Consider the following 13609-nt stretch of genomic DNA (forward strand, 5'->3'; position numbering starts at 1 on the left):
TTCAGTTTTGAAGACAGAGTTGGCTAGACGATTTGAAATGAAGGATTTGGGTTATCTTCAATATTTCCTGGGTATTGAGGTACCATACTCACCTAGAGGTTACCTTCTTTCTCAGTCGAAATATGTTGCAGATATTTTTGAGCGGGCTAGACTTATTGATAACAAGACTGTAGATACTCCTATTGAGGTTAACGCAAGGTACTTTTCTTTTGATGGTTTACTTTTGATAGATCCTACTTTATATCGCACTATTGTTGGGAGTTTGGTATATCTCACCATTACTCGTTCAGATATTGCATATGTTGTTCATGTTGTTAGTCAATTTGTTGCTTCTCCTACTACTGTTCACTGGGTAGCTGTTCTTCATATTTTGTGACATCTTCGGAGTACAGTTTTTCAGAGTCTTTTACTTTCATCCACCTTTTCCTTGGAGTTGCGTGCATACTCTGATGCTGATCATGGTAGTGATCCCACAGATCGCAAGTCTGTTACCGGGTTCTGTATCTTTTTAGGTGATTCTCTTATTTCTTGAAAGAGCAAGAAACAATCTATTGTTTCTCAATCATCCACCGAAGCAGAATATCGTGCCATGACATCTACTACCAAAGAGATTGTTTAGTTACGTTGGTTACTTGTTGATATGAGAGTTTTCTTTTCTCATTCTACTCCTATGTATTGTAACAACCAGATTTCTATTCAGATTGCTCACAACTCAGTTTTTCATGAGCGAACTAAGCACATTGAGATCAATTGTCATCTTACTCGTCATCATCTCAAGCATGGCACCATTGCTTTGCCTTTTGTTCCTTCTTCCTTGCAGATTGCAGATTTCTTTACCAAGACGCATTCCATCTCTCGTTTTTGTTTTCTGGTTGGCAAACTCTCGATGCTTGTAGCTGTCACATCGTGAGTTTGAGGGGAGATGTTAAATAATATTTATGTAGTCTTATTTATTAAGGGTAGAATAATACTTTAAGTTTTACCTATATATACTTTATTTGTATTTAGGTTAAGTCTTAGCACTCATAATAAACAGATTATTGAGAATTCTAGCCTCCTTTTTGTGTTTGTTCTTAGTTATTTTAACATTTATATCATTTCTTTTGTTCTTATTTTTTCAAACCTAGAAACAACATAAAAACACTCCAAAAACCGAATATCACACTGAATCTAAGAAAACTTTATGGACCCCGATCTATTTTTTTCTTGCATGGTTGATGGGGAAAACCATTATCATTAAACTCTTTTATCCATTTTCTTTAGTGGAATGTGGCTAACCATAATATTATCTCTCTCGTCATCATTTCTACTAAGTTTCTCTTTTCTCTCTGAAAACACAAGGATTTAAAGGTGATAAAAATTAAATATTGAAACCGAAAAATAGAATAATAAAATACCAAAATATAACGAAAGAAGAACACAAGAGATCGAAGATAATATCTTCATGTCACCATAGCGATGCAATGATATGAATAGTGCCTTTTATTTCTGGAGCTACAGTATCCTTGCTATTTAGTTTTTATAAATTATAATATAAATATTATAATTTAACCAACCGTCTTGGAGTATATTGTCGGAGAAAAATGTTTTTTTACATTGTCAAAAAAGAACAAACAGGCATCATTAACTTGTTTTCTAATAATAAGAAAAATATTAATTGTAAATTTAAAATTTAACATGTATTTTAAATAAAATAAATTGAGAATCGTATGTACAACTAAATTTTAAAAGAATTGTTAACGGTTAACTAGATATCAAGTTGTGAAACTAAAAATATACACAAATTAAAATATTTGATATTGTGTCATTGGAAGTCCTTAAATTTATTTCACTTAATTACATTGAACTAATTTATTTATAAAAAGAGTAATAATTTAAATTTTATTGAAACAAATTAATTTGTTAGTATAAATCTTACTTTTCTTATTAATATCTTTAATTTCAACCAAAAAAAAAGCTAACATTTTGTTGTATGTTATTTATTTAATAAAAATCAAAAGTGATAAGAAGAAATACCAAAAACAAAACATAAACAATTAAAATAAGGATAAAATATATCTCTACCATAATTGATGTCAACAAGCAACTTGACCTGCATGTTTTTCTAATTGTGTCATATCATAATTATGAGATATGAATTAAAGTGTTATGAGTTGAAATTATCTTTAAAATAATATTGTTTTAAATAAAATAAAAATAAAAACTAAAATAATGTATTTCAAGAAATTTTTTAAAATATTTTTAGAATTAATTTAATTCAGTTAATTAAATCACAAATTAATTTATTATTTTACTCGAATTTGAAAAAGTTAACTTCTATTTTAATTAAAAAAACCAACTTTAACTATATTTTAAATTAATATATTAATAAATTGACTTGCTAGACCATGACAAGTTTAATAACTTAATCTTAAACTCATCCTTTTAATTTATTAATTATTTAAAATACATTTTTTATATTGTTTTAAAAAATAAGACAAGATTTGGTATTACCGATTATTAACGAACATGTTGTGAAGTGTCATGGCCTCCACACCTTAAAAAAATAACATGAAAAAAAAAAAACCAATTTAACTGTCTCCCTCCATGCCTCAGGCGGGTGGGTGCCTGTCTCGTTAGTGAATCCCAAAGCCACAAAACAAAGAAAAAAAAGTCAAAATTCTCCTTAGCCTTTGATTTGAAAGGTTAAGAGGGGCGAGCGAGCCTGAAAATGTAATGGCAACGTGGGGTTCTTCAATGGTGGACAGTCTGAGAATAAGCACAATAATATTGGGTTTATCAAACCTAGCGGTGGTGATTGTTGGTGGGGTGCTTTTGTTTCCTGTATTTCCTGGTTGTGACGTTGACAGAATAACTATTTCTGTTGTTATGGTGTCTTTGGCTGCTGCTTTCAAAATTTTTGCTATGTTTAACTCTGGGATTGCCCAAAAGGCTACTGCCATTACCATTCTTGATTCTCCTCCTGATACTTCTGTTGTTAAGTCCATTAATCTTCTTCGAAGACGGGTATCTATCTGCTCTCTCCTTTCTTTCTTTTTTAAAAGGGGTTTGTTGTTTCTTGTTGTTCGAGCTCATTTCAGCTGAGAATGGTTTCAATGGGTTTCGGAATGTGTTATGTCTTATTGGTTTTAGAGGATGGTTTTTAGAAATGGCTTGTCTTTCTCACTTTTGTTTTTGGCTAATTTTTTATATAGAGGATTAGTATGTTTAAGAGCCGGATGGCAAGGATACATGTTAAGTTACTAAAAAAATGTGAAATATCAATCATAGGCTTGTCTTTCTCCTCTTTGTCAGAGTTAAATCAGAGAAGACTAGAGTTAATCTGGTGACATGAGGTACTGCCCGTGATTGGATCACTAAGGAGTTTCTTTTTAGAAACATTGCTTTAGTGGGAAAGTAGCTGTAGAGTTTTTCCTGAGAGCCACGTTCCCTTTGGCTTAAGATGATTTGGACTCACCATGGTTCTCAGCAAAATGGTTTAAGATTCTGTGTGCTGGAGCCTATGTTACTTGTATCATCACACAGGGCAACCCCCTTTTTCTTCTTTAGAAAATTTTATGGATAGTTTTGGTGTTCACTTTTGGAGGATTTTTGTGGAGGGGACTTTCCTATCTCTATAACTGAGTAAATTCCCAGTTTCTATGTATTGGATGGAGATCGATGGTGTTTCTTGAGAACTCCATTTTGTATTTTTGGAATTTAAAGAAAATAAGATAATGGAAATCTCTACTCTTACCCCCACATCCTTGATTCTTAGCTTGTACTGTAGATTGGAGGGTTTGGATATCTTTTATTGCATTCCATTTTTTAAATGTCTTGTTCATTCTTCTTATTTCTTTAATTTTTTATTAACTATATTTTGAAGGCCCAGATACCTAAAGTTTTGGACTTTTGTTTCGTAGGTGGTTCTTAGTTGGACAAACACCACTGCTTATAATGGATGAGAAGACTGTACAAGTTTTTTATTCTTGATGTGCATGTTGAGTGTTTTAAGAGTGGTGAGAATAGTGAATATTTTCCTTCAGATTTTTGTTACATGGAGCGCATGTGATAGGCCTTTTAGTGTTTGTGCTGTCCAGGTCATCCTTTCTGTAACTTTCTTGAATAAGGGGTTCTCCTATGATCTTCAGAGAATTTGTTTGTGAGGTGATTGCTGGGAGAAAGATAGTTTTCTTTTTAATGAACAGAAACAATGAAATGATTTAAGGATCGAGCAAAAGGGGATTTGAGTAGTAAATTTTGGTTTCTTTGTAAATTGTTCAAAGCATATTTCTTCAGCTAGGTTCAAGTATTGGTGAACATTCGTGTGATGCAAAATTTAAGTAGGGAATGTGCTTGAACATTTTATTTTGACCTTACAAACTTACTGAATTATACTTCGCCAGTCTGCTTTGCTTTGTAACTCAATTTAATAAAAAAATATTTCTCACTGGACAGCAGAGGTACAAAACATGGCTTTGGTAGAGTCGGTTTGCGTTGGCAATGACTCTACTGCAAACTGCGACTGCAATTTACCTTGTGTTTAGTGTGGCTGAATTTATGTCTCATGATGGAACATCAAGTAAATGTCTCACAGGTAAAAAGAGTTAGTTTGTTTATATGTTCTTATAGTGTTTATTATTTTTTTGTGAACAATATCAGTAGCAATGCTTGTTTCTGAGCTATTTCATCATTACCATCACTTTACTTCCATCTGTTAAATGTTAGCTCAATCATTGTAAACTTCTACAATTCTGAATCTACATTTGTTGGCTCAAGTATCTGCTGTAGAAGGTGTTGAAAATCTGATTTTTATTGAAACTCAAGATGGGAAATAGAATCTAGAGTGGAGCAGAGATTACCGGATCAGGCCCTCCAAAAGGAGATTGGCTGATAATTAGATTGAAGTTATCAAGATCAGCCTCCACTTGAATTCTAAGGCTTAAAGTCAAAGTAATAAAAAAAATCAAGGAAATTGTTTGGAGTTCATGTTAGTTTGGCTAAGAAATTGGGGAATGAATCATTAAATGTAGCAAGAAATTATGAAGACCCCCCTGCACCATTCTCTCCAAACTTGAAGGTAATTCTTCTTATCTGCACTTTTTCAGAGCATAAACTAGCTATAGAGCGTTTTGCTACCTTGCAATGGAGTTCCACAGCTGATAATTGCAGCATTTTGAGCCTTTGTTGAGATTTTTGGTGGACCTAGGTGGCAGATTATATAGGATTTGATCATGTGAAGAGGCAATGATTTGGTCTCACAATCAGTTACCATTTAGCTTTACTAATTTTGGAGTTGTGTTATTACGCTGAATATTTTTTGTTTATGGCATTCCATGTTTATTTCAATTTATCATCATTGAAAGTTTCTATTTAACTTGGATTCTGTTTCCATTTAGTTAGGGAATATCGGCTATAATGCACCTATGAATTTGTTTTCCATTAGCCTTTTTGATGAACAAACTTTGGCTCCTGAGTTTTCTCTCAGATTCAAGGGTTTAGCCTAGCAGATGCTAGAGTGCATGTCTCTTCTCCTGCAAAAATTTGAGTTCTTTTGAAAAATGTTTCTAATGCAGGGACAGCTTCAAATGGTAACAAGTGGAAGACAAAACTACTCATTCCATTTGTTATCACAGTTTGTTCTGTTCCACTAATGCATTGTTTTGTGGGACCTGCAGTCCTAAGATGGAGGTCTTTTTATGAAACCCAAGATGATGCATGGAAGGCACACTATCAGGAGGTGTTTGACCATGGAATTCGTGAGGCTTTGTGCTGCCTGGGGCGTGTCAAATACATGTATGCTTCTCTGCATTGGATTAACCTCTGATATTGAATTTTTTTCAACTATCTGACAGTCAACTTCTTTATCCAATTCCTCTAGGGGGGCGCCTAAGGAAGATGAAGTTTACTCAGTAGCACGATTGTTGGGTGATCTTGTTGCCTATCGTGCATCAGGCACTGGGCATTTGGAACTTCTAGCAGGTTTGTTTTCACCTCATGCAGTTGCATGTTGCTTATTGAGTTGTTGGTATTCTATAATCTCTATCATAATATGAAGATCTGTTAGGTAATGCCATAAAGTTTACTCCAGGAGTACCCACCAGTACTATACTATACGATGGAAATTAAGCCATATATATGAAACTAAAGCTCCACTTAAGAGATTTAGGAAATAGAGAACAGATAAAAGAAAGGTGTTGTCAGTAAATTGGCAATTTGTCCATATGGCTAAATTTCAATGGAAGTTGTACTGAGTGGTCAATACTCTTGGAGTACTGAAGTTTTTCTCTTGCCAATTATGTTCAAGCTCAAGGTTTTCTCTACCAGACCTAAAGTCTTGATTCATTTGTTTGTTCCTAAAAATCATTTTATTGCCAAACTTTGACTTTTTTTAGTCATAAACTAGAAAATCTCACTCTGTAATTGGGGTATTAGAAATGATATTGGACTGGAGCCTTCTCCCATCATACTGGATTTCTACATTGCATTTAGTTCAATGATGTTTTGGAAGAGAGTATTAAAATTATGAAAGAGAGTGTAATCAACAGAAAAGAAAAGAGATATTGGTCTCTTTAAAGCGTTAATGGGACTAGTTGTTATACAGTCTCAACTCATTGGACATCTAAATAGGATACAGCAGAGTCACTGTTGCAGAGATTCTAAAACAATCTTTATCAGAAGATGCATGTTTTTAATTGCAGACACGCACCACACGCATTCCCACTCACATGTTCTTCAAATTCTGAATAGTCTTTTCATCTTTACTATTTCTGATTTTCACAAACTTCTTAGTTTAAAGGGCATCAGAGCTGATTATATCCATTCCTTCATCACATTCATAATCAATCATGTGAAGAAGACCCGACTTGTTTGTGCAAGGGGCATTCACTTGAGAAGGGGTGTTGAATGGTTGTTTCCACATCAGTGTTATAAGGGACCTGATATTGGTTTACATGTTGAATGGAAGATGCTTCGCACACTGAAATTTTACAAACAAACGTGGCGTCCAATGAGGCTTCCCACACTACCTTGTAACTGCCATGTTATGGAACCTATGACATCTCTGTGTTCGTAATAGCCTATGGATTGATGCATGAGCACACTTCTTAAATAATCATTTGCAAGTGTGTTTGTGGTTTGTTTTGTAAGATTGGCATTACTCGTACTGATAGGTGTCCTTGATGGATTTAGTTTTGCTGTACTCTTGGTAAGTTGATTTGGTTTTTTCCTGATCTACATGCTGGGCCCGATAAGTCAACCATTTGTTTGTTGGGAAAGTAGAGTGTACTTGTTTCTCGAGGACCTATGTCTGTCTGGGTTTGATTATTGAGATAATGAGAAAGTGAATTCCATATCATGTATGTGCCATTAATGAGCCCCACAGCTGTTTAGATTCTCCATTTACTGCTGCTGCTGCTATCTTTTAACTTGTTCATCCACAATTCATTACATGAAAAAGACAACTCAGTTCTTCGGTGTAGACTGTCGCCTAAACTCGGAAGTCTCCGTCTATTGTTTTCTTTGTTCTCTAGTATAGCCTTTTTCATGTATACCTTAAATGAGGTACCTATTTTCTAGGGGTGATCATTTTCGGTTTGGTTTAAAAAAAACATCCTAACTGAATTTTTTTAAAAAAAAAAAACCGAAACCGGTTTAAACCAACCAGTTTTGGTTCGATTCGGTTTTTTAGAACAAAAACCGGTTCAAACTGGTTTGGCTCGGTTTTTTTCCGGTTTGGCTTGGTTTTTTTCGGTTTGGGTTTGGTTCGGTTTTTTCAGTTTCAGGCTTATAAAACTGAAACCGAACCGAACCAGTCGGGTTTTTCAAAATTCTAATCGGTTTAATCGGATTTTTTTCATGGTTCGGTTTTTTCGGTTATTTTTTTTCTAGTTTTCTCGGTTTAATTAATTTTTCGGTTTTTCTGCTCACCCCTACTATTTCTGCAGGTCTAGCTTTGTTGCAAAGGCATAGTGAATCACCTAAATCTCATGATGAAATGGTAGCAGAGAAAAGATTCGGGAGGCTTTTTCTTTCCATCAATTTGCTGAAGCTGCATATACTGTACTTGTAAAGCTGCTATATTTTTCAGGGCCCGTTGCTTGATTTTGGAAGACATACTATATTTTTTCCTTGTGCATGGCTCTACAGGCAAGGGATTTTGACTCCATGGACTCGTAACAGGTCATTTATTCACTGGGTATCTCGCTTAATGCACATGTATATTAATATGGCATACATGTTCAATATGTTAATGGGAATTAAAGGATCTTGATTTTTTTTAATGCTTTACTGATCAAAACATTGGTCTGCATGCTAGGGTTTTGTTTGTGAGAGAGAAGTCACGTGACTTCTAACACCATAGGAGGTTTTCTTGTTGTTTCCCTCGAAGAAACCTGGGCTTCAAATAAAGGAATAATACTCCACCTTGTTTCCCTTAAAGAAACCTAGGCTTGAACGAAAGGATTACTCCTTTCCATGCTCCCAATCGTATGTGTGAGATAGAATGAGGACTGAACCTGTTGTATGAAAAGCAACTCATACCTCACTCGAACCTTGGAATTATAGCCTAGCATGTTATGAATTCTGGTTTTAGGCCTAGGGCACGTAATACTTATGTGCCCTTATGCAAATTACACTATATGCCATCTTACGAACGAGAGCAAGAGATTTTCCCATTCGTAGATTGATCATGCATGAATGCCTTTTCGTCTCTCAGATGGCCCTCACTCTCTGGAGATAACTGGTGGCGGGGTCATGCAGCAGCTTTTTTAAAATATGTTAATTTACCCTCTGAAGCTCTTCGACATGGTCGTGTTTGTCAGGTGAAATTCATGTCCTGGTATTTTCTTATCCTAACTGCAGTAAAAAAACTGTTTGGACATGGTTTGTTATTTTGGATTGTGTTTGTTTCTCCAAATTAGATAGGAAAGTTAGATGCCAAGCATTTGTTCTTGGAATCCAACTTCCCAGAAATCTCATATTCCAACACCTTTTTCTTTTCTTTTTCAAGTGCTATGCAAATGAATTTTAATGTTGTAACAGAGTGACAGATATATGTAGGAAAATTGTTCAAAAAATCTTAGAATAATAATACACTCAATTTAGTTTTTATTTTCCATATATAAAATGTACTCCGGTAGGTAAGATTTTAATAGAAAAAATAAAGAACAATTTTCTATAAAAATAAATCCTAAATCTCGAGTTTTTTTCTTAAAGATATATTTTAAAAATTATTTATATTTTTCTACTGCCCCAGCTGCCATAATAATTGAATCTAGTAAAGACTGAAGTGTTTCATATTCATTCTGAAGTTCTCAATATATGAATAGATGACAATCTCCACAAGTTTGCACATTTAAGAATACTAAATATCCGTTTCCTGCAGAATGTTATAACTTCATGCCCTCTTTTTTGATTCAGGAAAAATGTGAAGCTGCATACTTTGTTGTGGTTCTACATCATCTAAGATCTGTAGTGATCTCTGTCCGAGGAACTGAGACCCCTGAAGACCTCATAACAGATGGTTTGGGCAGGGAATGCCTCCTTTCTAGAGACGACTTAGATGGATTGATAAAGCATGTACTCTCTCGCTCTCTCTTTCTCTATCTCACTCGCCACACACACACACACACACACACAAGCATGTATGCCTCTGTGATAATTGTTAAGAAAGCATGAACTTCACTTCCAGAAAGAGTTGCTGGTTATTTACGAAATTTCTGCTAAAAGAATTAGTAAATTCATGCATCTTCGATTCAATAAAATATTCTGGAGTTTTAAATCATTATTATTCATGAAAGAAACAGAATTCATTATGATGATTTATTCAAACTAATGACTACACTGAGGACAGATACCAAAATTGACTACAACCACTATTGTGGTAAGTAATAGAGCTTGGCATTTTGTTTGTTTGACTTTTGATTAGAAGTTGTTCAATACAAGTAGAGCCAAGAATCATCCCATCCCCTTCTAGAGCTTAACTAAAATCTGGTATACCATTGTCAGAGATGCTTCTGTGTCTTCTCTCCCAAACCCTTTTTAAATCCTAAGCTTCTGTATATTATAAGTGCACCGCTGGAACTTAAAGTTTTTGCATTGTTGTGTAACATTACCTATCGGCAGCTTTGCTTCTTGGACTTTGTCTAATACAGGGCGACTCCATCTCCTCCTAGCAGTCTTCCCTTAATTGTTTGGTTGAAAATTGTTAATTGAATTGATGCCTTCATTTTTATTATGGCTTTTGTGCTCAACTGAACAAATTGCTTCTGGTCCAAAACTTTCTTCCTCACAGTAGCAGCCATATTCAACCTGATGTGAAGCGAAGAGTGGAATCATCTTTCCCACACTATGGGCACTCTGGCATAGTTGAGGCTGCACGTGATCTTTATATTCAAATTGAAGGAGATCTTGCAGATAATGGTAATCAGTATTTCTTTTTGCTTCATTACCTTTCGACCAAATTATCTTGGAAACAAATCATATTGCACATTCATGGATCTTTTGTTCTTTGTTATATTAGCATGACCCTTCAATTTTGTAGAAGTACCCATGTCTGAAGCTTTTGCATGGATAAGAACATTGGTGTTGCTCACAATCCAAGAACATTGGGTTCTCGTAGAGTTGATTTGGCTTAAGCACTTGATATTTCGTAGAGTTATGTGAGGAATGTCTTATTAATTTCTTTGATAATACTAAACTGTGTGGCATTGGTTGATTTCCCCCCCCTTTTGTTACTCATTTATGCCTTGATTCTGCATGAGTATCGATTAAAATAGATGTGCAATGACCTTATCTGTCTATACATGTATAGTGAATGTTAAAAGATTTAAAGAATGGGTCTGTGCCATCTAATGCAGGCTTATGATGTGGAATGTTTAAGGACCAGTGCATCTCGGGACAATTGTTATGGATAGGCTTTCTTAATCCTTGTGCTTTTCATAGTTTCATGCTTCAGGTGCTTTTGTGGGGGTTTCCATAGCTGATATTCAGCAGGAGTGGGCTTCTTTATCATGACAACGACTCTTTTCTTTTCTTTTTTTCTTGAGGGTCTCTTGTTCTCTTTTTAGCTTTAGTAATTCCTTTCTGTGCTTATTATATTTTTCATTCACCTAAAACAGAAAACTACGAAATGCCAGTTAAATCATGAACTACTGCACTTCTTCCCCTTGGTAATGTATGCATGTTTAATATATTTGCAATTTATATGGAGATACAGAATCAGAAAACAGCTCTGGCTTGCTTTCCTCATTGCTGGGAGCTGGATGTGAATGCGATGGATATAGTTTGCGCATAGTTGGCCATTCCCTAGGAGGTGCGATTGCTGCTTTGCTAGGACTGAGGGTACATTTTCCTACTCGAAGGAAAACTTGATTACCTTCTATGCTTCAAGTTGTGTGTGTATACTTGAAGCAATTTGATTATCTTCTAAATGTTGAGGTTTGTGCGTTGGTGATCCTCTTCTAAAACATGCAAGGACACATGGTTGCAGTTCCACACCCTCTCCACACCCTCTCCCAATCCCAAGTTGTTTTGATCACTTGGAGAAATATTTTGTTTTCTTAAGAAAAACTAATTTATTTGTTCACTTGTATCATTTTTCTGTGTACCAGCTATATAAACTGTACCCAACGTTACATGTCTATGCATATGGACCCCTTACATGTGTGGATTTGGTCATAGCAGAAGCATGTTCAGAATTTGTTACAAGGTAATTAATCCCCCCCCTGCCATTTGAAGCTTCGACACAAATTTTCACCATTTTTCTTCCTTCAAATGTTTCTGTAGTAAGTTTTGACCTTTCTGCAGCATTGTACACAACAATGAATTTTCTACACGGCTTTCAGTTGGATCACTCCTACGGCTCCGCGCTGCTGCAATTGTGGCACTTGCACAAGATTCCAAAGCTGATAAAGCCTTGATTTGTAGGCTTGCTCGTCAATTCCTCTTTGTGAGCATGAATCAAAGAGGGAGGATTGAGGTAGTTGATCCATCAGAGCTACATTCTGCAGCCACCACAGTAGAAGAACTGGATCACAAAGACTATGTGGGTTAGTATTGATTATCTAGCTTGTCATAATGAACTATGTGCGCATTTTTTTTATGTAGATATTGAATAGGATGTTCTACTAAATGATTTTCTTGCTGCAGGAAGCAAAAAGGCGGATCATAGTTATTCTCTCTGGAATGAATTAGACAGGACCAATAGTGGCGGTGATACAGATGACGACAATTTTGAAAATCCATTTTATGACAAGACTGCTGTCATGAATTCATTAGATGATCCTGTATCACAATTTTTGGAAACTGTCCCCAGGGCTGAAAATGAGTCAGCTGGTGATGATGTAGAGATGTTTCTACCAGGCCTTGTGATTCATATGGTACCACAACAAAGGCATGTCAGTATGCCCTTCTGGAAAGGCTGGAGCGTTCAAGAGAGTGTACGGAATTATAATGCTTATTTAGCAACAGAGAAATCTTTAAAGATATTGTTGTTTCACCAAATATGTTCTTAGATCATCTGCCTTGGAGGTATGCCCACTGGATCTTTCTTTCTCAAATCTTTTTGCCTGAAAAGATTGAAGTATGTGTTCTTGACAAAATCAATACCTTTCAGATGTCACAACGCCATGAGAAAGGTGTTGGAATCTCAAAATGACAAAGGCCTGCTTGACGTATCTCAAATCGTGTGAGTTACATGCATTCATTTTTTCTTCTGCCATTCTGGCTTGGAGCTGCATGTCTGATATCTAGTGGAGTAAGACTAAAGGAAAGAAAGATATAACCAAGATCTACAAGTGAGTCTGCATGAAGCAGACCCCAGACTTGGAAAAGGATAGGAGCAGTAGCATGTTTAAATTTTACAGCAGAGGTTGCTCATCATTCCAATTTTCATGATCAAGCTGCAGTCATTCAACAGAAAACTGTAAACGTATAACAATCTCCAACCATTCTTTGCTAGCGGAGCATCCCCACAGTTAAATTGTACAGAAGATGTTTGACATTCGAACTTCCAAAACTCAAACTGTTGACATTGTAGCCACTCTACAAATGATTTAAAACAAGAAAATTGTAAAAGCTGTTAAATATAGATGGACAAGTGCTAAGTGGTGTCTTGAAACTTTGATGGCTTGTTCTGACAATGAAAAACTATCTCTCTCATCAATTTGTCTGAAGTTCTTGTAAAATTTGGTTGTTCATACTTCGCATAGCATCATTGCTAGGAAAAAAGTGTTCTGCAGTGCAAGATTGTCACTAGATAACAATTCCAGCTGCGCTCTCCACATCTCTCTTTGTTTCTTTACTCTTTCGCTGTTTCCATGTGCAATAGAAATAGGTTGCATCATGTATGTATTCATTGATGCATGCACCCCACCACATACGAAGCTCTGGTGCATGTCTTACGTTGTAACTAGTAATGTAAGGGATCTGTTTTACTGATGCTTTGGAGTTGATATTGTGTCTCTGGATCCTTGTCATGTCCATTAAGATATTCATGGAAACATCACGCCATTAATTGCTTTTGGACAAATCTCAAATTAATTGAGACAATGATTCAAATGTTGTCAGTTCTGAAAGATTGAAGATCATAATGAGATGTAGAGCCTCCTTGACATTGCTATGCTTTTAA

At 35.5% G+C, this 13609-nt stretch overlaps 1 protein-coding gene across 1 annotated transcript; it reads left to right on the forward strand.

Moving 5' to 3' along the window:
- Window positions 1–2567: 2567 nt before the first annotated feature.
- Window positions 2568–13144, forward strand: LOC7489916 (uncharacterized). Its single transcript, XM_052450815.1, is given in 15 exon segments — window positions 2568–3006; window positions 3903–3998; window positions 4438–4576; window positions 5556–5570; window positions 5658–5775; window positions 5861–5961; window positions 7926–8160; window positions 8696–8801; window positions 9400–9554; window positions 10274–10401; window positions 11198–11322; window positions 11592–11689; window positions 11788–12029; window positions 12130–12510; window positions 12596–13144. Coding segments are annotated over 12 exon segments (1782 nt in total). The 5' UTR covers window positions 2568–3006; window positions 3903–3998; window positions 4438–4482; the 3' UTR covers window positions 12495–12510; window positions 12596–13144.
- The last annotated feature ends 465 nt before the right edge of the window (window positions 13145–13609 follow it).

This window comes from Populus trichocarpa, chromosome 2 (assembly GCF_000002775.5).
Source record: "Populus trichocarpa isolate Nisqually-1 chromosome 2, P.trichocarpa_v4.1, whole genome shotgun sequence".
In the NCBI taxonomy this organism is placed as follows: domain Eukaryota; kingdom Viridiplantae; phylum Streptophyta; class Magnoliopsida; order Malpighiales; family Salicaceae; genus Populus; species Populus trichocarpa.